At 52.4% G+C, this 23,829-nt stretch overlaps 1 protein-coding gene and 2 long non-coding RNA genes across 4 annotated transcripts; 1 reads left to right on the forward strand and 2 right to left on the reverse strand.

The window, feature by feature from the left end:
• The first annotated feature begins 1,764 nt into the window (after window positions 1-1,764).
• On the forward strand, window positions 1,765-7,234 carry LOC120404802. 2 transcript variants are annotated; one of them, XM_039537800.1, is made up of 8 exons: window positions 1,765-1,821; window positions 2,278-2,828; window positions 3,314-3,393; window positions 3,828-3,933; window positions 5,281-5,385; window positions 5,789-5,924; window positions 6,155-6,249; window positions 6,775-7,234. In XM_039537800.1, the coding sequence occupies exons 2-8, from the start codon at window positions 2,754-2,756 to the stop codon at window positions 6,844-6,846; spliced, it is 669 nt and encodes a 222-aa protein (XP_039393734.1). In that variant the 5' UTR covers window positions 1,765-1,821; window positions 2,278-2,753; the 3' UTR covers window positions 6,847-7,234. The 2 variants fall into 2 exon arrangements, with proteins under 2 accessions (XP_039393734.1, XP_039393735.1); XM_039537801.1 differs by lacking the exon at window positions 3,314-3,393.
• Window positions 7,235-8,982: 1,748 nt separating this feature from the next.
• LOC120404811 lies at window positions 8,983-19,219 on the reverse strand. The gene is made up of 3 exons (XR_005598191.1): window positions 19,057-19,219; window positions 16,315-16,479; window positions 8,983-9,040 (listed from the first exon to the last, which is right to left on the reverse strand). It is a non-coding gene; the product is annotated as an uncharacterized LOC120404811 (long non-coding RNA).
• A 1,475-nt stretch (window positions 19,220-20,694) lies between these two features.
• LOC120404814 lies at window positions 20,695-23,133 on the reverse strand. Its single transcript, XR_005598195.1, has 2 exons — window positions 22,885-23,133; window positions 20,695-21,034 (listed from the first exon to the last, which is right to left on the reverse strand). It is a non-coding gene; the product is annotated as an uncharacterized LOC120404814 (long non-coding RNA).
• Between the last annotated feature and the right edge of the window lie 696 nt (window positions 23,134-23,829).

Genomic DNA, 23,829 nt, shown 5'->3' on the forward strand with positions numbered 1-23,829 from the left:
TTTTTAAAGCCCATTCAGGGATGTGAGTGCCAGAGAGCCATAGAGAGGGGGAGCAACTTGCCCAGTCCCAAAGATCAATAGGCAGCAATGGAAGCAGGAGTGACACTTCCTCTCAAAGGCAGGGGGACCGGACATTAGGGCCTGGTTGCAATTGCCAGGTGTGGGAGGGAGTGCGCAGCAGCGGTTAGTGAAGGGGTCCATCCATGGCTCTGACACTTGGTGTGACCCTGAGCCGGTAGCTGAGGCCTGTTTGCCATTAGTAGAGTTGGGGTCCCATCGCTACAGCCCAGGGGGGTTGGGAGGCTCCAGGAAGGTGTGTAAAGGGCTGGGATGTCAGGATCCTGGAGCCGCTGTCACCTCCGCACTAGGGCAGTGTTCTGCATCCCGCTGCTGCTGGCTGACTTTCTCTGTCCCCTGGCAATAAGACAGACTCTTGTTTTCACAGCCAGTCGATCGCCCTGGAGTCATCCCCCTGCCTGCTGGCTGGGCAGGTAACTCCTCAGGTCACCAGCCTCTCCAGCCTGCCTTGGGCTTGGAGAGTGAGGAGGAGGGCGAGGGACATCTGCTGACCCTGAACAACCACCATCCATCAGACCATCTCCTAGAGCAAGTGAGTGGCATTAGGGTTCCTCGGTGGCTTCCCCTGTCTGTCTGGAGAGAGGCAGAAAGAGGGGGAGAGAACATCTCAGAAGGGGGATTTCATTTGCAAACAGCTCCCAAGAGCCCCTCACTCTCAGACTGGGCAGGGGCCTCTCCCAAGCCATCTCCAGTGAGTTTGGAAAGGTGCCAGCCCTTCCCTTGTGGGAGACTGTTCCCCAGGCTGAGAGTCTCTGAGCTGGGCCAGACCCTGTCAGCTGCTGAGCATGGGAATCAATGGGGAATGAGGAGGAAGGGCCCTGGTCTTCCTGTGCCTAGGGGCTTTGTGACTTTGATGTGGGGAATGGTTTCCCAGGAGAAGTCCGGACTCCTGGGATCTGTTCCTTCTCTAGCCTGGGCGGGGGAGTGTGGCCTGGGATGACAGGAGGGGGCTGCTTGTCCAGAATAACCGATGGTCTTTGGGACTGACCCCATTGCTCTGAAAGGATGAGACTTCCTGGATATTGCAGCAGCAGCAGCAGGGATTACGAGGGGAAATGTTGGGAGCAGATCACACAATGAAGGCCTGCCAATGTGTGTAGCTTGCACTCCCTGCACTCGTGTGTGGGGAGAAGGGGCTGCTCTGGTTGGAGCAGGGATGAGGAGGGAGCGAAAAGGCCCATGAGTGAAAGGCTGCCTTGAGCCCAGATTCACACTGCTCCCCGCTCGATTCCAGGATGGCCAGGCTCCTGAGGATGCTCAGGAAGAAGGCTCTGCAGGTGGTCCCAGAGCCTAAGGGAAGCAGCTGCCATCTTCCCAAGGGGCAGAGCAACCTCTCCATCCCCGCGGGCAGGGAAGCAGCTCCCATCCAGGCCAGAAGGAGGAAGTGCCCGGCCTTCTGGCAAACAAAACCAGCTCCCGGCGCAGGTGCCGAGCTGGGAGAGGCCCTGACCAGGTGCAGATGGAGCTGGCTCAGGATGCGGTTTCGCAGACAGGACCCAGCCCAGGAGGGGCATCGAGCAGGGAGGCTCTGGGGCTTGTTGTGTGGGCAGCAGCGGCCCCAGAAGCCCAGCCCTCATTCCCAACAGGAGGCATCGCCCTGCCCGGTCACTGAGGACCTTCCAGCCCCCTCAGGCCAGGAGGTGGACGATCCCTGTCCCAGCACCAGCAGCTCAGCACAGGACAGCAGCAGCGCCTGGGACTCTGGCAGCAGCGACGCCGATGGACGCTGCTGCTTTGTTCCAGGTGAGGAGCCAGGCTGGGCTCAGGGAGGGGTGATGTGAACACCCTGGGCCCAGACACACTCCCAGTGGGGGGACGGGGGGGTCCCCAGCCCAGGTGTCTGGCCTGAGCCATGTGAACCCCACTGACACCAGCAGCAGTCACCCAGCTGCCCCTGCAGCAAGGGGAACTGGGGTTGGGGGGCATCAAGAGATGCTGCCACTTTGTCCTTTGATGCTCTGGGGCTGGTGGGTAGGAATTTCCCATGGAGTCCTGGACAGTGGAGTGGGGGCTCTCTGCTCTGGGCTTCTAAAGCTGTTGGGGGCTGAAGGCATCCCTGAGAGGGAGATGTGGGGCCCGATCTGCCCTGGGTGCCTGAGGTGGGAAAGAGGGTCTTTAATCCTGCTCTCGCCACCACGCCCCTGTCCTTCCTCCAAGGAGCAGCAGGAATCACCCTGTTACCTTCTCTCCCTGTTGCAGGGACCCCCAGGAATTCAGAGGAGGAGGAATGGCTGGACATGTCCACAGATGAAGCTGCTCTCAAGGTCATCAGAGAGCAGCTCCAGTACAGAGAAAATGTACAAATGTTCCCCACCTGGGCTGGAACCAAGATTGTCCTGTCCCTTCCCAACATCCTCTCCCCCTACCAAGGGTCTTGTCCCTGATGATCCACCACCCCTAATGGGGCCCTTTTACATCCATGCTGTGGGACCCCCAAGATGGGGGTGTTTGTCCCACAACAGCCGAGGTCTCCTCCCGACATAGGCATTGTCCCTGTTCCTGATCCTGCTTGTGTAGGAGTGGTGGGGGATTTGGACAATAGGCCAGTCCCCACAATACCCCTTTGAGGCCTGAGCCCTGGAGCTGGTGTCGGTGGGGCAGGATGGTCCCTAGCTAACCGGTTCTCTCTTGCTATACCCCACTCCTGATGGGTACAGGATGAGGGGCAGGAGCTCATGTTCCTGCAGGCCATCGACCTGGACACGCTGGAGCCGCGCTGCTGCAAGGCGGCTGTGGTGGAGAGGATTGTGGTGAGTGAGACACGTCATATGGCAGCTGGAGGGAGGAGAGAGACATGGGATTGGCAGGGGTATCGCCGGGCTAATGGGTGGGGGCTGGGTGGTGTTGGAGGGGGCAGCAGAGGGCAGGGATTGCTGGAGCTGAAGGCTGGGGAGAAGAGAAGGGAGTAATTGTGAGATTGGGCACTGGGGGAATTGTGGGGCTGCAGGGCAGCTGAGACTGGGGGACAAGGAATGACATGGTCCCAGCTCGGTAGTTGGGATGGTGCTGAATGGGGGCAGTTTTGACAGGGAGAAGGAAAGAAGGGGATTGGGACTGGGCTGGGCAGGAATCCTGGAAGGGGGACAAGTTTGATGGGCAAGAAGAAATGGGAGGAGCAGGAGGTAGTGGGGGATCCTGCTGGCCATGTGGGGCACTGGCTGTGTAATGTCCTCTTTGGGAGGTGTCAGTAGGGCGCGAATCTCTCACACTCCTTTGTCTCCTTCGCGTCTCACAGAGGCTCATTGAGGAGCTTCCTAAAGACTCTCCACCCAGCGCCATCCTCACCAACTCCCTGGTTGCAGTGAGCAACCTCAGGTACCGAGACAGCCCCCTCCCCCCGCTGGCTCCCCTAACCCCAGTGCTGCTCAGGCCCAAGGCTGGGAGTCACTGTCCCTCCCACTCCCAGGTCACCTCCCAGGAGTGGCTCCTCTGGCAGAGCTGGTGGAGTGGGAAGGTTCAGTCTCTCCTGGCTGGGCTGTTCTTTTCATTCCACTAACATTCCAGGGGCCTTGGGGAGGGGCTCACTCCCGGGCTCAGATACAGGAGGAGCAGCAAGCTCCAGGGAACAGGCGCTATTCCTGTCCTGCCACTGTCTGTCTGTGTTACCTTGGCCTTGTCATTCCCTAGCTCAGGGCCTCAATTTCCATTCTCACCAGCCTGTGCCTATATCCCTGTGGTTTTGTGTCCATATTGGCGACAGTCCCACCCCAGTACTGCACAGTCTAATACCAGCTCCCCTCTCTTGCCAGCATCATGAAACCTGCCCTTGAGCCAGACCTAGAGACCCACCTCTTGCGAGCTGCCCTTCACTGCATCTTCACCCTGGGCACAGAGAAGGACACCATCAACAGCCAGGTACATCCTCCTCCTCTTCCAGAGTGGTCCTTGGTCCCTGCTCCTTTGATTCGCTGGAGCTCCAGCTTTAGGGGTGGGGTAGGCAGAGATGGAACAAGCTGCAGGATTGGATCCTTCCCTCCAGAGGATTATCCCTCCCTGGGGGATTTTTCTTTCTTTCTTTCTTTCTTTCTTTCTTTCTTTCTTTCTTTCTTTCTTTCTTTCTTATGCCATGCTTTGCCCAGCAGCCCAGCTTCCATCCATAGCAACTTGGCTGTTTCATACTCTTCTGCCTACAAGGCCCTCTGCAGAGACGTACTAAGCTCATGGATCAAAGATCCAGGTGTCATCAATCCTTGCTAATTGCCTGCACTGGGATGTGAATGAGAGAGGCCAGGATATGTGTTTGGGAGTCTCCCCAGTGCTTCCCAGAGACCCCTCTTCCCATCCTGTGGCAGGTGTAGGCCCAGTTTCCCTAACTCTGACCCATGCTTTGCAGGCTCTGCACAAAGTCATGCCAGAGCTCCTGGATGCCACGCTGGGGAACCTGCTGGCAGAGTCCCCAGACGCAGACAGGCTCCACTACATCTTGGAGGTGAGCCCCATAAGGAGGGGTGGGAACAAATTTTACCTTAACTCTTTGGGGGACTGTTAAGGAGAGACTGGAAGATCCATTTTCCACTCTGTCTTCCTAGCTGGGTCCCCAGTGGGGCATCCTTATTGGGGAGGTCAGTGCAGTGCAGTGTCAGGTCCTGTTTTCTTGAGGGACAGAGGAAGGAGCTGGAACTTCAAGACAGAGCTCTGCCTGGTTCTGTTGAGCACTAACCACAGGGCCCCTGGTTGTGTTGGGGAGTGAGAGTCTGAAAACCCACCCGTCACCAGCCCCGCCCCCCCAACACACACCCCCCATGAGATTCCGGAGATGGTTCTCAGAGAAGAGGCACATGCTCTTTCCTAGAGAAACAGGGGGACCCCAGGGAATCAGCCCTTCTTTCTGATATGCTCTGAAATTCCTGGGGGGATTGTGCTCTCAGTGATTCCCTACATGCCAGCAAGGATTTTAGTAGCAGGGAAGGGCGAGGGTTCAGTCTCCTTTCTGGTGAACTGTTCAGGAATCAGGAGTTCTGGGAGGATGGGACCAGCCCCAACACCGAACCTTGTCCCAATCTAGAGAGACCTTGACAAGTTGTGACCTGCAGGATACAAGCTGCATCCTCGGGGAAAGAATCCCCTTCTAAAGCTCTGTGATCAATGACTCAGCTATTCCCCCCTGCGCATAATGTCTCAGGCCCCTGGGGCTGAAGGGGCGGAGCTCATTTGCAAAGCACCACCTGCCCATTGATCCTGACCTGCCTCCTTTCCCCACAGCATGTCAACCTCTGGATGGTGTCCAGGGTTTCCCAGGAGAGAGCCAGGGCTATTAGGAGCAGCACGGCCCTGCTCAGATATGCAGTCACCCTCCCTGAGTTTGACGTAAGTGACTCTGAGCCCAGCTTCCTGACTCCAGGCGTAGGCGGGCTGGCTCCAACGGGCTGTAGCATCTGCTGCTGCTGCTGCAGGGGCTGTGGGTTCGGAGTGTTCCTCTTGGGGAGGCAGAGTCAGAGCAGGGAATGAGATAGGCTTGAGTCAAGTTCTTCTTGTCCTGGTCAAGTGTTGTCCCTGGGTCTTTAAGGGGATCATGCTCCAGCCCCTGCTTGGCATCCCAAAGCAGCTCCTGGCTCCCTTGGCAGCAGAGCAAATGAAGGGTCTAGCTCAGGCTCCTCTCCCCCACCATCTCCTTCAGAGGGGCTAAGGGGAAGGAGCCTTCTGGCCCAGGGGGGACAGGGAGCTGACAGGAAACTGCTGATGGAGTCTCCTCTCCTCTCCCTTCCATTAGATCTCAGCAGAGTTCCCTAGGATGGATCACCATGTGGCACAGCTGGCTCTGTTTGTCAGTGACCCAGACAAAGACATCAGCCAGCAGGCCAGGGAGGGGACTTACCGGCTGTACCAGCTGCTGCTCCAACAGAGGGGTAAGGAACCCGCTGGCACACGGAACCCAATAGGGGACTGAGAGTGACCATAGGTGGATAATGGAACCCCAGACAATTTCTCTCAGCCTGACCCCAGCTGGAGGACAAGTCTCTCTCTGCCTCTGTTCTTCTCCACTCCACTGTGCAGCCACTAATGGGATTGGAAGGACACAGAAACTGCAACCAGAAGGATCAAAGTCTCTCTCTCTCTCTCTCTCTCTCTCTTCCAGGGTTGACCATACACGAGGCAGAAGATCTGTGGTGCCACGACTGGCCCCGGGACAGCAGGCTTCTGGGCTATAAGAACACAGCCAGGGTGAAGGAGGTAAGGACACTGCTGCAGGGCATGAGACAGCTCAGGGAGTGGGGCTGGCTGGGGTCGCTGCAGTAGATGCCTCCTGGAGACAGGACAAGAGCCCACTCCTTATTTCCAGCTCAGAGTTCCTCATCCAGCACCCTGTGGGACAGGCTGGTCCTAAAGGTCCCACATTGGAACCTCGATAGTTGCTGTGAGTTGAGTGGCTGACATGGAGCCATTGCTACGTGGCATAAGGAGAATCCCCGGGTGGGTGAGTTAATAGAGGATTATGGCTCTGGGTGTCTCTCTGCTCCTTGTCCCCCTGGTTGATCCCCAAGTGTCTGAGAGGAGAGCACTGGGTCAGTCGGGCACTATTGCTTGATCAGACCCTTGTTTAATTCCCTGCACCCTGTAGAAGCAGAGAAAGGAGGTGGGGTTTGTCCAATTCCATTGCCAGTCAGGAAGCAGAATGCCCCAACCTGGGCACTGGGTAGGGGACACAGTGAGCTCCAGAGTCAATATGGACCACATGCACCCCCTTCATGTCTCCAGACCCGGCCAGGGAATGGCAGAGTATCTGGACCTCAGCCACTGTTCCAAAGAAGCACATTGTCACTGAGCTAAGTTGCAGCTACTTGCTGCACAAGTAGAAAATCAAAGACCCCTTCTCCCGCCCCCCGCCCCATCTCACAACTGTGGGGAGAACATCCAAACCTTGGAAGACACCATAACCCAGTGCCCCCAGATTGGAGTCAAAGGTGAAATGAGTGATTTCCACAACCTCACAGAGGAGGCCTTCAAATGGCTCCTGGATCTACAAGTGCATCTACAGAATGCTGCTCTATAGACACCATGTGAGAGAGACTGTGTGAGCTTGTCCTGCCTCCCACAAGCTGAATTACTGCAGCAGAAGAAAAGATTCCTAGGGGTATGTCTACACTACAAGACTATTTCGAATCAACTTAAGTCGAATTTGTGGAATCGACCTTATGAAGTTGAATTTGTGTATCAACACTAAATACACTAATTCGACAGTGTGAGTCCACAGTAACGGGGCCAGCGTCAACTTTGGAAGCGGTGCACTGTGGAAAGCTATCTCACAGTTCCCGCACTCCCCACTGCCCATTGGAATTCTGAGATTTCCCCCCAATGCATGCAGGGGGAAAAATGTGGCGAGGGTGGTTTTGGGTAACTGTCATCATTGAACCGTCAATCACGCCCTCCCTCCCTCCCTCCCTGAAAGCGCCTGCGGGCAATCTGTTCGTGCACTTTTCTGCTCAGTGACAGCGCGGGCGCCACAGCACTGCGAGCACGGAGCCCGCTGCAGTTATGGCCGTTGTCAACTCCTCGCACCTTATCGTCCACCTCTTCCACAGTCAGCTGCTGAGAAATAGGGCTACTTTTCAATGGTGCTGCGAGCACTGGTGGACCATGGGGGACGTTTTACCAACATCAACGTCGGGTGGCCAGGCAAAGTTCATGACGCGCGTGTTTTCAGGAACTCTGGTCTGTTTAGACACCTGAAGGAAGGTAGTTTCTTCCCGGACCACAAAATAACTCTTGGGGATGTGCAGATGCCTATAGTGATCGTCGGGGACCCAGCCTACCCGCTAATGCCCTGGCTCGTGAAGCCCTATGCAGGCGCCTTGCACAGCGACAAGGAACTCTTCAAGTACCAGCGAGCAGCGAGCAGCGTGACCTGTGGCTGTTCAGTTTCTTTACAGAGAAGCTGAACCTGCCCCTGTTTCTTTACCAAGTTACTGTTGACTAGCATCTGCAGTTACATACCCCGTCCACCCCGCTTCCCCCACTTCCAACACACGTTTAAAAATAAAATACATGTTCCACTGTAACTTTACAAAGGTTTCTTTATTGATGACTTTGCGTTAAAGGGTTGAAACCGGGACGCAGACTGTGCTGGGTAGGGTGTGCGGTGATGTAAAGACTGCCTCTAAACTCGAGGAATGACAGGCTCCTGCTCCTAGAGCGGTCCGCAGTGCCGGACTGCTTGTTTCAATGGAGCCTGCCATCCCTCCTTTTTGGGATTCTGTGTGCGGGGGCTATGTGACCTTGTGGCAGAGGAGGACGGATACAGATTCCTCTGCTGTGTGACTCTGCGGTCCAGGACAAGGACTGCTGCATAAGATCTATAAACGCCCCCCCCCCCCCGCACCCACACAGAACCTGGAAACCACCTCCCATACCGACAAGGGTGCCTACTGACTGTACTGTGTGTGTGACCTGCTGCTGATCCTGCCCCCGTGTCTGTACCCTGGTAAAGGTGACTCCCCTATGCAATTACCAACCCCCTTCCCCACCCCCCTTTCAAACACAGTCTTCTGTGAAAAAACATGACGGAAACAGTAATTAACAGCAAAGTATTTTTAATAATTAACTAGACAATTAGGGGATGAAACTGGGATTGGGGCTTGGGTGAGTCTGGAAGAGAAGGACTTCTCAAAAGTTAGGGTATGAGAGCTTTTGGGTACTTGAGCACTCTGCTGGGGTGCTCTGTCCTCCTGCCTGCGGTCCTGCAGAACATGCACAAGGCGCCGCAGCGTGTCCGTTTGCTCCCTCATTAGTCCAAGCAGCGTTTGAGTTGCCTGCTTGTCTTCCTCACGCCACCTCTCCTCCCATTCGCTGTATGAGCGCTGGTACTGCGACATGTTCTCCCTCCACTGGGTCTGCTGGTCCGCCTCGTCTCGGGAGCAGCCCATAAGTTCAGCGAACATCTCGTCCCATGTCTTTTTCTTTCGTCGCCTAATCTTTGCCAGCCTCTGTGAGGGGGATGCTGTGGCAGGTCTGGAGACAGTCGAAGCTGTGTGATGGGAAACAGGGAGTGAATTCCTTGCAAAGATACATTTTTGCGAACAATGAACACAGTCTAGTCTGCCTCTGTGAATTCTGGGTTGAGATCCCAGTGCCTGATGGGGCAAAAACCATTTTCGTGGGTGGTTCTGGGTAAATGTCGTCAGTCATCCCTTCCTCCGGGAAAGCAACGGCAGACAATCATTTCGAGCCCGTTTTCCCTGGCTTGCCCTGGCAGACGCCACAGCGTGGCAACCATGGAGCCTGTTTTGTCTTTTGTGCCTGTCACCGTATGTGTACTAGATGCCGCTGACAGAGGCAGTCCAGCAGCGCTACACAGCAGCATGCTTTTGCTTTTGCATGATAGCAGAGATGGTAACCAGCCATACTGTATCATCTACCATACCATAAATTGGTAATAAGATGATCATGGTTACCAGTCCTTTTGCACTGCACCATTTGCTGCTGTCATAAGTGCCCCTGGCTGAGATCAGCCAGGAGCACAAAAGCCAAAATTGGGAATGACTCCCTGAGTCAATCCCTCCTTTTTGGTATCTAAAAATAGAATCAGTCCTGCCTAGAATATGGGCAAGTGTACTAGAGAACCACTGTATCATAGAACCAGAGAGCACAGCTGCTCTGTGTCAGATCCTGCAGAAATTATGAGCTGTATGCTATTCACAGGGGGTGCTCCCGCAACAACCCCACCTGTTCATCCCGTTCTTCCCCCAGCCTTCCTGGGCTACCATAACATTGTCCCCCCATTTGTGTGATGAAGTAATAAAGAATGCAGGAATAAGACACAGTGACTTGTTACAGAGTAGCAGCCGTGTTAGTCTGTATCCGCGAAAAAAACAGGAGTACTTGTGGCACCTTAAAGACTAACAAATGTATTTATTTATTTATTTAGTGAGAAATGAGTGGAAGGCAGCCTCCAGCTGCTATGATAGTCCAGACAGGACATTACGCAGTGTGGAGGAGAGGAGCCCAGCATCCCTCTGCTAGTCCAGGGGCAATTGAATCTTTTCTTTACACATGAAGGGTGGGGGCTGATGGAGCTCAGCCCCCTCTTGCTATGACGAGGACGGTTACCAGCCATACTGCACCATCTACCAGGAAAAATTAGGAGCAGGCGCCCTTGATCAACCTCACTGATGCTAGTCGGCATGGTTACCAGTCCTTTTGCACTGCCCCATGTGCCAATAGGCTGATGATGACAATGGATATCAGCCATATTGTACCGTCAGCCACCCATGGCGGGGGGGGGGGGCAAGGATATTGGTGTTGAATGCTGCAGCATCGCATCTATCTGCAGCGTTCAGTAAAGATAGGGTGACGTAAAAGAGTCAACAGAGGATTGTTTTCCCTTTCACTTCTGGGGGTGGGGGGGGGTGCGTAAATTGCCGAGCTATGCCCTGACCCACCACGGACACTGTGTTTGACCCTAGAAGCATTTGGAGCTCAGCCAAGAATGCAAAAACTTTTCGGAGACAGCGGGAACTGTGGGATAGCTTGCGTCCTCAGTCCCCCGTCCCTCCATGAGCGTCCATTTGATTCTTTGGCTTTCCGTTACGCTTGTCACGCAGCAGCATGCTGAGTCTCTGCTACGCCGTCTGTCTGGAGATTTTTTAAAAATACTTTGGACCAGGCGTAACATTACAGTAATTCCCCTAATTAGATGCAGGAGTCTCCGAGCGAGATCACCCTGAGGACAGTCACTGAAGGAGATAGAGAGCGCATGCTGCGTGAAAGCCAGCACAAACCAGGGGCCTATCCAGCCGTGCTCGGGGAAGCAATGCTCCCTGAGTACCTCATGAAAGCCTGGGGTGGAAAGGTGTGCTACCACGGAGCACCCAGTAAGGCAGCTCTCCCCAGCAACCTCCTGCAGAGGCTTTTTGATTCCCTCCTGGAGAGCTTCGTGGAGATCTCCCAGGATGATTACTGTTCTATCCCCATATATATAGAGACCTCCTTTTCACATACTTCAGATTCCTGTAATATTAAGAATAAAAGTTTACATGTTTAAAGCACTTACCGACTGCTCCTTCCCCTCATTCAGGGTCTGGGTTAATGGCCGGGGAGGGTTGGTAGGGGCTCTCCGTGAGGGTGATGAAGAGATCCTGGCTGTTGGGGAAACCAGTGTTGTAAGCGCTGTCGCCTGCCTCGTCCTCCACAAACCCTTCCTCATCTTCCCCGTCCGTGAACATCGCCGAGGAACTGGCCGTCGACACTGTCCCATCGTCAGAGTCCACGGTCACTGGTGGGGCAGTGGTGGCAGGCTCCGTAGCGTCCGTTTGCTGCTTTGATTTTTTGGTAGCCTTGTCTGGGGTCCTTGATTTTCATGAGGCGCTGCGTTGCATCCCGCTGTATCCTCTGTCTCTCATGGCTTTGGAGACCTTCTCGTAGGTCTTTGCATTCCGTTTTTTGGAGCGCAGCTCCAAAAGCACAGACTCCTCGCCCCACACACCGATCAGATCCAAGATTTCCCGGTCAGTCCATGCTGGGTCCCTCTTTCTATTCAGAGATTACATGAACTCCTCTGCTGGAGAGCTCTGCATTGCTGCCGGTGCTGCTGAGCTCGCCCCGATGTCCAACCACGAAATGAAATTCAAACTGTCCGGACAGGAAAAGGAATTCAAATTTTCCCGGGGCTTTTCCTGTGTGGCTGGTCAGAACATCCAAGCTTGGACTGCTGTCCAGAGCGTCAACAGAGTGGTGCACTGTGGGATAGCTCCCGGAGCTACTAAGTTCGATTTGCATCTACACCTAGCCTAATTCAACATAGCCATGTCGAATTTAGCGCTACTCCCCTCGGGGAGGAGTACAGAATTTGAACTAAAGAGCCCTCTATGTCGAATTAAAGTCCTAGTGTAGACCAGGCCTAGGAGGGTCTGTGATGGGGACAGGGACATGAGTCTCCTTATCCTTGTCAGGGAGAATAGACATTTGGTTTGTCAGCTCCAACCCCCTCCCACACACGCACACTCCTCTAGCCACTGAGAGGCAGGAGATCTCTCAGCTGGAAGCAATACAGGGTCCCCTATCATCTCTGTGCGCTGCACAGTAGAGTGGACCCTGCTCCCCCACATTAGAGATCCATTTCCAGCCTATCATGGCCCCTGAGCATGTGGGCAAGACTCACCTCAACCCAATAAGAGCACAAAGGCCTGGGCAGCGCAGGTCTGTAACAGGGAAAGGAGAGTGCTTTCCCCTGGGCTGCAGAGACTGGGGCATAGCCAAACTGATTACAGAATTAATCCTGCCTCAGAGGGACCATGTATTGGCCCCGAAAGAACCAGACTTCAGCGGCGATCAAGCCTAGCTGGGCTATGAACTGGAATGAGAACTAGGTAGGAAGTTGAAAGCAGCAAGGAAAGCCTAGAAGGGAACTTGAGAAGAGATGTAGGATGTGCCCAGCGAAACCTGCAGCAAAGAGAAAAGAGCAGCCCTAGCTTTTGAGTACAGAGCCCTGGGCTGCTACCAGTGTCAAGGTGGAACCAGGTTCTGTTGTGTATTTGGTTGTTGTGGTAATAGAATCTTGTGTTGCTATGGCAACTGAGTCAGATTATTAGGGGATAGCCCAGTCTGTTTGGCTGGCTGTTGGTTAGTTCTGTGTGTAGCCACAATAAATGGCTGCTCCAAGGTTTACAGCTCTCTGTGTCTCCAGTGATTTCTTCCTAAAGCTGTTGCCCCCAAGGATATAACAACGTGGCAACGAGGATAGGATCTCTGTGCTGCCCCAGCAACAGAAGGAAGTAAAGTTAAGGTACAAAAACAAACAAACAAACCTTGTTTGCTGCTGGAAGGGGGTGAGAACTGGCTTATTTGCTCTGACTGTGCAAACTGAAACTAAAATCATGGCTACACTTACAGGGCCACTGGAACCTTTTGAGGAGTATTTAGTGCAGTGGCCTGTATATACTGAGCGTTTTGAGCTGTTTGTTATTTCAAATGACATTACAGAAGAGAAGAAGGTGCCAATATTCTTAAGTGTTGTAGGGGCTAAGACCTACTCCCTGCTACACAACTTACTACACCCTGTGAAGCCAGAGACTAAATCTTACAGTGACATTGTGGAAATCCTGGAGTCCCATTGTTCTCCAAAACCACTGGAAATTGCTGAAAGATATAGGTTCCAAAAAAGAGACTAGAAAGAAGACAAAACAGTTATACAATTTGTAACAACTCTGAGAAAGCTTGCAGAACACTGTGAATTTAAGGAGATGTTAAATGAGGCCCTACGTGACAGGTTAGTGTGTGGCCTGCACAGTGAAGCTATACGGAAGCACCTATTGACAGAGGTTCAGCTTACCTTACAGAAGGCCATTGATATTGCTGTCTCCATGGAACTGGCTACAAAGGAGGCACAATCCATCGGTGCATCCCCTAGGGTGCATAAGGTGTCACAAGAACCTACCCACAAAACTGAGGGGAGTCAGGAATGTTACCGCTGTGGTAAGCCAGGTCACCCTGCATCAGAATGCTGGTGTAAGGACCTGGTGTGTCGACGCTGTGGCAAAAAGGGACACATCAAGTGTGCCTGTAAACAAAAGAAAAAGAGGCCTGTGGTCTGGCTGACCAAAAAGCGAAATCTGCATAGCCTAGAGCAGACCCAGGATGACCAAGGAGATACCTCCTCACAAGAAGAAGAGCAACTCCACGTTTTGTCTTTGGCAGTGAGCTCACATGAAGACTGGGTAACCCTGTTGTTGGACGGCAAACCGATACGCATGGAACTGGACACCTGTGCAGGCATTTCGCTGGTCTCAGGGACTGTATATAAAGAAAAGCTACAGCATCTTCCACTTAAAGCAACAAAAACAGTGCTGAAGACCAATATGGGAGAAGCTGTGCCCATGTTGGGCACTCCTGATGTTAAGGTGGAGCTCAATGGACAGGCTGCTAAATTGCCACTGTTTGTGGTTAGAGGTAATTACCCAGCCTTAATGGGTAGGTCTTGGCTTAGGAAGATCCAGCTGAATTGGGCAGAAGTGCACCGAGTGACTAAAGAAGAAACCGGTCTGACCACTATACTAAGGAAACATGCTGCTGTTTTTGGAGAGGCTCTGGGAAGTATGAAGGGAATCACTGTGACATTGAACATTAAACCTGACAGTCAACCAAAATATCTGAAAGCCAGAACTGTGCCATATGCCATCAGGCCGAAAATCGAAGTGGACCTGGAGCACCTGGTCACAAATGGTGTCTTAATAACAGTTACCCATAGCCTATGGGCATCTCCTATTGTTCCAATAGTGAAGAAAGATGGCTCCCTCCGGATTTGCGGTAATTTTAAAGTCACTGTCAACCCAGTGTTATTTGCAGAGCAATACCTGCTTCCCCGCATCGATGACCTCTTTGCAAGCCTGGCTGGGGGACAAGAGTTCAGTAAGATTGATCTGAGTCAAGCATATTTACAGATGCACGGTGATGAAAAGTCCCAAGAGCTGTTGACTATTGTGACTCATAAGGGGCTTTATCGATACTGTCGCCTACCCTTCGGAATAACATCTGCTCCCGCCCTGTTCCAGAGGGCTATGGACCAGATCTTGTGTGGCTTGCCAGGAGTCCAGTGCTATCTGGATGACATCCTGGTCACTGGAAGGAATGAGGAGGATCACCTAAAGAATTTAGAGGCTACCCTACAAAGACTGGAAGAGTATGGACTGCGAGTCCGCAAAGACAAGTGTGAATTCTTCCAGCCCTCTGTTGAATATTTGGGACACATCATTGATGCTACAGGTCTTTGTAAGGCCCCTGCCAAAGTTAAAGCTATTGTGGAGGCTCCCCATCCTCGAAATGTAGCCAGATTTGCTCATTACTGGGACTATTGAACTATTATGGAAAGTTTATCTCACAGTTAGCCACACTGGTAAAACCACTTCACAAACTCCTTGGGCAGAACAAGGCCTGACGCCTGTGATGTTGCATTTAACAAAGCTAAGGATGCATTGCTAAATTCTGAAGTTCTGAGACACTTTGAGCCATCCTTACCCCTTCAGTTGGCCTGCGATGTGTCCCCGTATGGAGTGGGAGCAGACGTGTCACACATTATGCCTTCAGGAGAAGAGAGACCTATTGCTTTTGCTTCACGCACTCTAAGCAAAGCAGAAACTAACTATGCCCAAATCGAACGTGAGGCATTGGAAATCGTTTTCGGAATTCAAAAGTTTCATCAGTACCTGTTTGGACGGAAATTTACTCTTCTTACTGACCATCGACCCTTGACTTCAATTTTTGGACCCCACGCAGGCATTCCTCCATTAGCCGCTAGTCGTATGCAATGCTGGGCATTGTTGCTTTCCACGCACACATATGAAATCAAATATAGGAAATCCACTCTGCACGGCAATACGGATGGTCTCTCAGGCTGCCGTTGCCAGTTAACCGTCGAGATATTGCCCAGAAGGAAATCTTTTACTTTGAACAAGTAGAGAATACACCTATCACCGCCATTCAGGTAAAGAAGACAACTCTGCCCCTTGGGAAGATGGCAGCTGCTTCCCTCAGGCTCTGGGACCACCTGCAGAGCCTTCTTCCTGAGCATCCTCAGGAGCCTGGCCATCCTGGAATCGAGCGGGGAGCAGGTGTGAGTCCGGGCTCAAGGCAGCCTTTCACTCATGGGCCTTTTCGCTCCCTCCTCATCCCTGCTCCAACCAGAACAGCCCCTTCTCCCCCCACACGAGTGCAGGGAGTGCAAGCTACACACACTGCCAGGACTACATTGCATGATCTGCTCCCAACATTCCCCCTCGTAATCCCTGCTGCTGCTGCTGCAATATCCAGGAAGTCTCATCCTTTCAGAGCAATGGGGTCAGTCCCAAAGACCATCGGTTATTCTGGACAAGCAGCCCCCTCCTGTCATCCCAGGCCACACTCCCCCGCCCAGGCTAGAGAAGGAACAGATCCCAGAAGTCCAGACTTCTCCTGGGAAACCATTCCCCAGATCAAAGTCACAAAGACGCTAGGCACAGGAAGACCAGGGCCCTTCCTCCTCATTCCCCATTGATTCCCATGCTCAGCAGCTGACAGGGTCTGGCCCAGCTCAGAGACTCTCAGCCTGGGGAACAGTGTCCCACAACGGAAGGGCTGGGAGCCCCATTGATGGCACCTTTCCAAACCCACTGGAGATGGCTCGGGAGAGGCCCCTGCCCAGTCTGAGAGTGAGAGGCTCTTGGGAGCTGTTTGCAAATGAAATCCCCCTTCTGAGATGTTCTCTCCCCCTCTTTCTGCCTCTCTCCATACAGACAGGGGAAGCCACCGAGGAACCCTAATGCCACTCACTTGCTCTAGGAGATGGTCTGATGGACGGCGGATGTTCAGGGTCAGCAGATGTCCCTCGCCCTCCTCCTCACTCTCCAAGCCCAAGGCAGGCTGGAGAGGCTGGCGACCTGAGGAGTTACCTGCCCAGCCAGCAGGCAGGGTGATGACTCTAGGGCGATCGACTGGCTGAGAAAACAAGAGTCTGTCTTATTGCCAGGGGACGGAGAAAGTCAGCCAGCATCAGCGGGGTGCAGAACACTGCCCTAGTGCGGAGGTGACAGCGGCTCCAGAATCCTGACATCCCAGCCCTTTACACACCTTCCTGGAGCCTCCCAACCCCCCTGGGCTGTAGCGATGGGACCCCCAACCCTGCTGATGGCAAAGGGGCCTCAGCTACGGGCTCAGGGTCACACTGAGAGTCAGAGCCATGGATGGACCCCTTCACTAACCGCTGCTGCACACTCCCTCCCACACCTGGCAATTGCAACCAGGCCCTAATGTCCGGTCCCCCTGCCTTTGAGAGGAAGTGTCACTCCTGCTTCCATTGCTGCCTATTGATCTTTGGGACAGGGCAAGTTGCTCCCCTTCTCTATGGCTCTCTGGCACTCACATCCCCGAATGGGCTTTAAAAAAGACAATGGTTCAAGTTTGCCCCCAACTATTTTTTCTTTCTCTACACTAGCCATTTTAGTAAAGTTTAGAATTCTTGACGTTCAACACTTGGAAACATCCCTTTCTCCGCCGCAGACAGCTTGAGCATCCCTTCTCACCCAGGCTCACTGCTGCCTGCAGTTAGAGAATTGACCCTATTCCCATTGGACTTACCCAAGGAGTCCCACGCAAAGTGGTGACAGAGCCAGAAAGAGAAGCCAACAGTCTGGACTCCTGTTCTAACTAACAGACAACAACCCCCATGGAGGCAGGGATAGAGCCCAGGAAAGAAGGGGTGAACATTTTCATGGAAACCGTTTTCTGTCAGAAAATCCAAATCTGAATGATTAAACCACTTTGTTTCTTGAAATCATTACAAGTAGGATGAAAATTCTTTGCAAAAATATTTGTTTGCAAAACAAGAGCATCTCCTCTTTTCACAGTGCATTCAACTGTCTCATCGTACACAAAGAGGAGACACCGTGATCTAGAAAGTTAGATGAGATGCTTCAGTCAGAGCTAAGTAGTTGCTGCTCTTAACAATTTCAAAAGAATAAAATACCAATACAATAGAATATTATGTCATCATCTGATATGGCTCAATGTGATAGGACACCTCTTATTCTGCACTGCTACTAGTGACACTCTTCAATGGATCCCCGTCATCCACCTATCGCGAGGTAGGTGGGAGAGGATTATTATGCGTACTTGACAGAAGGAGAATCATAGAATCTCAGGGTTGGAAGGGACCTCAGGAGGTCATCTAGTCCAACCCCCTGCTCAAAGCAGGACCAAACCCAACTAAATCATCCCAGCCAGGGCTTTGTCAAGCCTCACCTTAAAAACTTCTAAGGAAGGAGATTCCACTACCTCCCTAGGTAACCCATTCCAGTTCTTCACCACCCTACTAGTGAAAAAGTTTTTCCTAATATCCAACCTAAACCTCCCCCTCTGCAACTTGAGACCATTACTCCTTGTTCTGTCATCTTCTACCACTGAGAACAGTCTAGATCCATCCTCTTTGGAACCCCCTTTCAGGTAGTTGAAAGCAGCTATCAAATCCCCCCTCATTCTTCTCTTCTGCAGACTAAACAATCCCAGTTCCCTCAGCCTCTCCTCATAGGTCATGTGCTCCAGCCCCCTAATCATTTTTGTTGCCCTCCGCTGGACTCTCTCCAATTTATCCACATCCTTCTTGTAGTGTGGGGCCCAAAACTGGACACAGTACTCCAAATGAGGCCTCCCCAGTGCTGAGTAGAGGGGAATGATCACATCCCTCGATCTGCTGGAAATGCCCCTACTTATACAACCCAAAATGCCATTAGCCTTCTTGGCAACAAGGGCACACTGTTGACTCATATTCAGCTTTTCGTCCACCGTAACCCCTAGATCCTTTTCTGCAGAAAGAAAGAAATTAAGGCTGAGAAAGGAGCAGTGACTTGTCTTAGCTGATGCAGCCATTCAGTAGCAGAGTTGCTCTCAAATGAGCTACAGACCAATAATTGTTCATAGGAATCATTCAGCAATTCTTTTAGAAGAATTGGAAGGTTAGAGAGGACCATGAACTGCTCTGAGACAATGAATGGAGAGCAGCATCACCATTGGTCAAACATATAACTGGTTGTGACTTCTGTGCTTGGTCATAAAAGAGAACAACAAAGACCAAAGTTTCGTCCCTATCAATAGCCCCCTCCTCAGCCAATCAAGGTTGAGACTTTCAGGGGAGGGAGGCTAAGGGTTCTCATCAAATAGCCCAAAGAATAGCGCAGGTCACCACCGAGGGGATCACTCTTGGAGCACTATTCCGGTCTCATCTCTCTGTGAGGGCCTCCCACAAGCCTCCCACCCCCGCCAGTGCACACACAGAGCTCCTGGTGGTGGGAGGAGAGCAGAGGAAAAGGACAAAGGAAGCTAGAAGAGAAAGGTAGGAGGGACAGAGGAAAAGGGAAAACAAAAAGGAGAAACCCCACGGTCCCCAGTGATTCTAAGGGACAATGTCCTAGGTCGGAAATCAAATGCTGCCCCCACAATCTAGTGTTTTCCTTTCCTAAAAATCAGCTGGCAACTGATGGATCAGACTAAACAGGTTCCAAACCTGTCGGAGGCTCTTACCTTCTATACAGGGATGTCTGTTTTCTGGCAAAATCAATCAAGGAAAAGGAGAAAACTCCAAAGAGGGTCCTCCTTGCGCTCACGTAGGTGAAAGTGAATTCTCTCTCAGTCCTCAAGGAGAGACCTCGAGAAGGAGATGTGCTGAAGCAAAGCCACAGGGATCTCCAAGGTTGCCACTGTCCTGCACCCCTGTCCTGCCTGGCTGATGTCAAGATCTCTCTGTGAGATCATCGCCTCCCCACCACCTTTGTCCAATAGGCTGAGGTCCTGCCAAAGGCCCTTCTGATGTCACTGCCACACCCACCCCTCCCCTGCAGTGCTGAAGTCCTGCCCCTGTCCAGCCACATTGGGTGTTTGAGCTGCTTCCCCTGGATCACCCCACTCAGTGACTCTTCATTGTGGGGATGACGCCGACTACACAGTAGAATACGAGACGCTCTTCCCCATACTACGCTCAATTGTTCATAAATGAGCAGACTTTATGGACAGAATTGACAATTAGAGCATGTAATCTGACACCCTGCATAGCGCATGCTTTCTGGATAGAATAGTAGCTAGTTTTTCACTAAACAGTTCCAGAAAGGCACCTAGTCTTCATTAGAAGACACCAAGAAATGGGGAATTCCCACCACTTCCCTTTCTGGTTTCTTCCTTTGGTGATTCATCCTCATTGTTGAATATTTGTGTCCTATTTCTAATATGAATTGGTCTCTTTTGAGTTTCCAGCCACTGGGTTTTGTTCTGCTTTTCTCTGCTAGATTAATGAGCCCTTTAATACCCAATCTTTTCTCTCCATGAAGTCACTTCAACACTTCAATGATGTCACTTCCCGATCTTTTTGATAGTCTAAACATGCTGAGCTCTTCATTATCTCACTAGCAGGCATTTGTCTGCAGCCCTCAAAATGTTTCATTGCTTTTTGCTGCCCCATCTCCAATATTTCAAAATCTTTTTCAAAGGTGGATGCCAAAACTGGAGGCCGTATTCCAGGATCAGTCTTACTGATGGTGTGTCACCTCCCTATGCTACTCACTGCTCTTTTCATACATCTAATGATGGCGTTAGCCCTGTTCACCACAGCATCACACTGGGTGCTCATGTTGAATGGCTTGCCCATCATGGCCCCTAAATGCTCTTCACAATTAGTGCTTTCCTGGAGACACTTCCCCATTGTGTAGGTGTGGCCTGCATGCTTTGTTGCTAGGTAGAGGACCTTTCATTTGGTTCTTTTCAAACTTGTTTTCTTTCACTGGGGCCAGCTTATCAAGGGATCCCATTGCTCTGTGTCACTGCCCTGTCCTCAGCATTAATTACCATTCTGCTATTATTTGTTAGCGGCAGTGATTTTATATTGTGTGGCAGTTCATTGATATTTATTTTCAAGAATTAGTCCTTGAGAGCATCTTCATATCCCTAGTGCCCAGAACCTTCTCCTCACAGCCCAGCGAGAAAAGGCCGTCCAGCCCAGCTGTTCCATAGGGGCTAAGCACAGAACAAACTTAGGAGCTTGTGTTATCCATAGGTTCTGAACAAGAGGTGGGGGTCATAAGCTTACAAAGACACTCTAGACCGGTAGTGTAGACAGGCCCCAAATGGATCTAAGTTTCCTGCCTTGCAAAAGAGGAGAGAAAAAACCCAGAACCTTGATTATCTTTATTTGATAGTTGTGGAAACTGAGGCACACAGAAGCAAAGAATTTGCTCATGGTCAAAAAGCCAGGAATAGAAAACGGCAGATCTGCTGATAGTCAGTCCTGGGCCCTAGCCATGTTTATCCTGGCCTCTCTGCTTCAGCTCCAGTAACAACCCAAGTAGAAGTTTTCTTCTTCTCCATGTTCTTTAACTTCACATCACTGCAGAAGAATGTTTTTTCTTACCAGCTGGCTCGAATGCATGTAGATGTCTTTCCAGAAGATGTGCTCTGGCTCAGTCATATGCCATAGGTTCTCTGGAGGAAGCACTCGGTGACGTTCTATGGCCTGTGTTATACAGAATATGGACACAAGGTCTTTTCGGACCTTCAACTTTTTTTTTGCTAGGAGGGTAATTCTGTACAATTTCTCACATTCACTTTCCTTTGGAATCATTTAAATCCAGTCCAAAGGATTTCCTCTTTCATTGTGCCTTCAGCATCTTTCACAGAAACAGTTACTATTAGCCCACAGGTTTCCAGTTTCAGGCTGTCCCAGGGTGAGATGGCCATGAAAGGGGTTGCAGCTCAACTGAACCTGTCCCCAGGTGAAGGGAATATGTGCAGGGCTACATGAGAAGGGAGCAGCATGTAACTAGGATCCAGGCCTGGTGGGTGATAGAAGGACAGCCTGTGCTCAGCCAGGAGAGAGACCCCCAACAGGAGCAGACCTGGGAGGGGCTTGGATAGTCCTTTAAAGGCAGTTGAGGTTCACTGTAGGGGATGGAACAGCCAAGCTGCTAGGGATGGAAGCTGGGCCTCCTAGCAGTGTCCAGGAATGAAAGCACAGCATCTACCAGGAAGGGTCCTGGGAAAGGTCATGCCCCACCCACCCTCCACCCCAGACACTTCCAGACATTTTCATGGGGCCCCTGCCCCGTGGACCTGACCGCCCCCCCGCACTTTCACCGTGAGCCAGCTGCACGATTTGAAGCCAGTTCAGTTCCAGACCGTGCCAAGGAAACATCTGTACATGCTCATGCTCCACCCCCTTCTCTTCCTCACCCTCTCATCCTGCCCTGACACAAAGGGGCAGGACCTCCTGCTACCTCTCGAGGGTGAGAAGTCCTGGTGGACCAGCCTATACTCCACCCTGGTTCCCAGGCCCTCTGGAGATATCAGTTGGTGGCTCCTCCACAGGGCCGTAGCACGGGCTTGTACTTCCCGCGGTTTACCCCTATCCTGGACACCTGCTCCTTCTGTGGCGCAAAGGAAACCCTGGCGCACATTTATCTAGAGCAGGCCTGCACAACATATGGCTCGCGGAGCCTCACTGGGCGGCCCGCGGGGGGATTCTAAATCCCCCGCACACGGCGCTCTGCGGGCAGCCCAGAGCCCTTTGAATCCCGGCCGCGGCTCCAACGGATTGTCTGGGGCTGGGATTTAAGGGGTTCGGGCTCCCCTCAGTGGCAGGAGCTCTGTGCCCTTTAAATACCTGCCCCTGCCCCGGAAAGCTCTGAGTTCCCCCAGCCACTAAAGCCCCGGGCCCTTTAATTTGCCCCTGAGGGCTCCCAGCCAGCTCTTCAGCTGGGAGCCCCTGGGTGATTTAAAATGAAGTATCACCTCCCCACCCCCAACCTTCCTTTTTGGCCCACAGCTGTTTTGGTGGGGGGCGCTGGGGAAGGAGGGTTTGTTTCTGCAGGGCTGGGCGGTGCTAGGCCGGGGTGTTTTCGCGGGGCTGGGAGGTGCTGGGGGTGGGGGGGTGGATGTTTCCGCGGGACTGGGGGGTTTCGGCCCTCAGCTGTTTTCTTTGGAGTAATGTGACCCTCGCTGCTTTATGAGTTGTGCAGGCCTGATCTAGAGTGTGCTAGGTTGCAGTCCCTATTCCGGCAGAATGGATTCTCTCTAACCCTCCTCCCAAACCCGGCAACAGACATGCCAGGATGACACAGGGCAAAAGAATGTTTGATGCATGAAGTATCATCTAAAATCACCTTCCAAGGAGTTCAAGAGAAACCAGGATAACATTAAGGATTCAAAATTCATGTTGTTACTGCTAGTAGGGTAATAATTTGCTACTCAAATACTACATCTGAAGAATTAGATAAAAGTACCCAATAGAATAAAAAGCTCGACTTGCAAAAATAGACCCTCAGACCTGCTAGGCTTGTTAGCCGTTAAGAGTATGGAAAGCTGTACCTTCAAGGTTGTTTCCCCTCTGTTTGGACTTGTGATGAGGAATACAAATCTCACACGGGGCAACAAGGGGTTAAGGAGCTGCTCTGGCCTCAGCCAGCCCCACCCCAACACAGCTGCAGGGTAAGCAGAGAGCAGAGGAAGGATTTCAAAGGGAGCAGAACAGCTCACTTGTGGGCAGACCTGGCAAGAGGAAGATCCTTTATCTGGCAGGTCCTGAGGGAAGGCTGGCTCTGTCCCTCAGCAACTGCCTGAAGGTCCCTCCCTGAGGGAAGAGAGGACCTGCATCTGTTATACCCAGAGAGGGAGGTGTCATGGACTCACAGATCGTGCCCACTCGTGGCCCCGTGCGGTCCGTGGCGGGTGCCCCTTCCAGTGTGACAGCCCTTCTCGGGGTTCCACCCTCTCTCGGGGTCAGGCCCCTCCACCTCCTGGAGCTGCATCTCTCTGGGCCTTAGCACACCTGTTTCTCACCGTGGGCCCCCTCAGGGAGTCCACTCGCTCTGGACTCCCCAGGGCCTCCACCCCCGAAGGGGTTGATACAACCCTCTTCTCTAGACCAGAGCGACTCCCAGCCAGCATAAAACAGGAGGGTTTATTGAGGGTTGAACACAGCGCAGGAAACTCTCAGGGCCTCAAGCCTGGCCTCCCTCAGCACAGCACATACTAGTCCCCCTGCATCCCAGTGGGCTCTGCCTGCTCCCCCTCTCCAGCCCAGAGCCCCCCTGCTTTCCAGCTGGGCATCTGATATCCCCGGCCCCAAGCCCCGCCTCTCTCCGTTGTCTTCTCTCCAGGTAAACAGGGTCGTAAACAGGGTGGCCTGGGCCTCCTCTCCTCTCAGCCCTCCTCTGGCCCCCTCTGGCTGGAACCAGCTGCTTAGGTCATAGAATCATAGAATCATAGAATTCAAGATCAGAAGGGACCATTATGATCATCTAGTCTGACCTC

This window comes from Mauremys reevesii, linkage group 4 (genome assembly GCF_016161935.1).
Source record: "Mauremys reevesii isolate NIE-2019 linkage group 4, ASM1616193v1, whole genome shotgun sequence".
NCBI lineage: Eukaryota > Metazoa > Chordata > Testudines > Geoemydidae > Mauremys > Mauremys reevesii.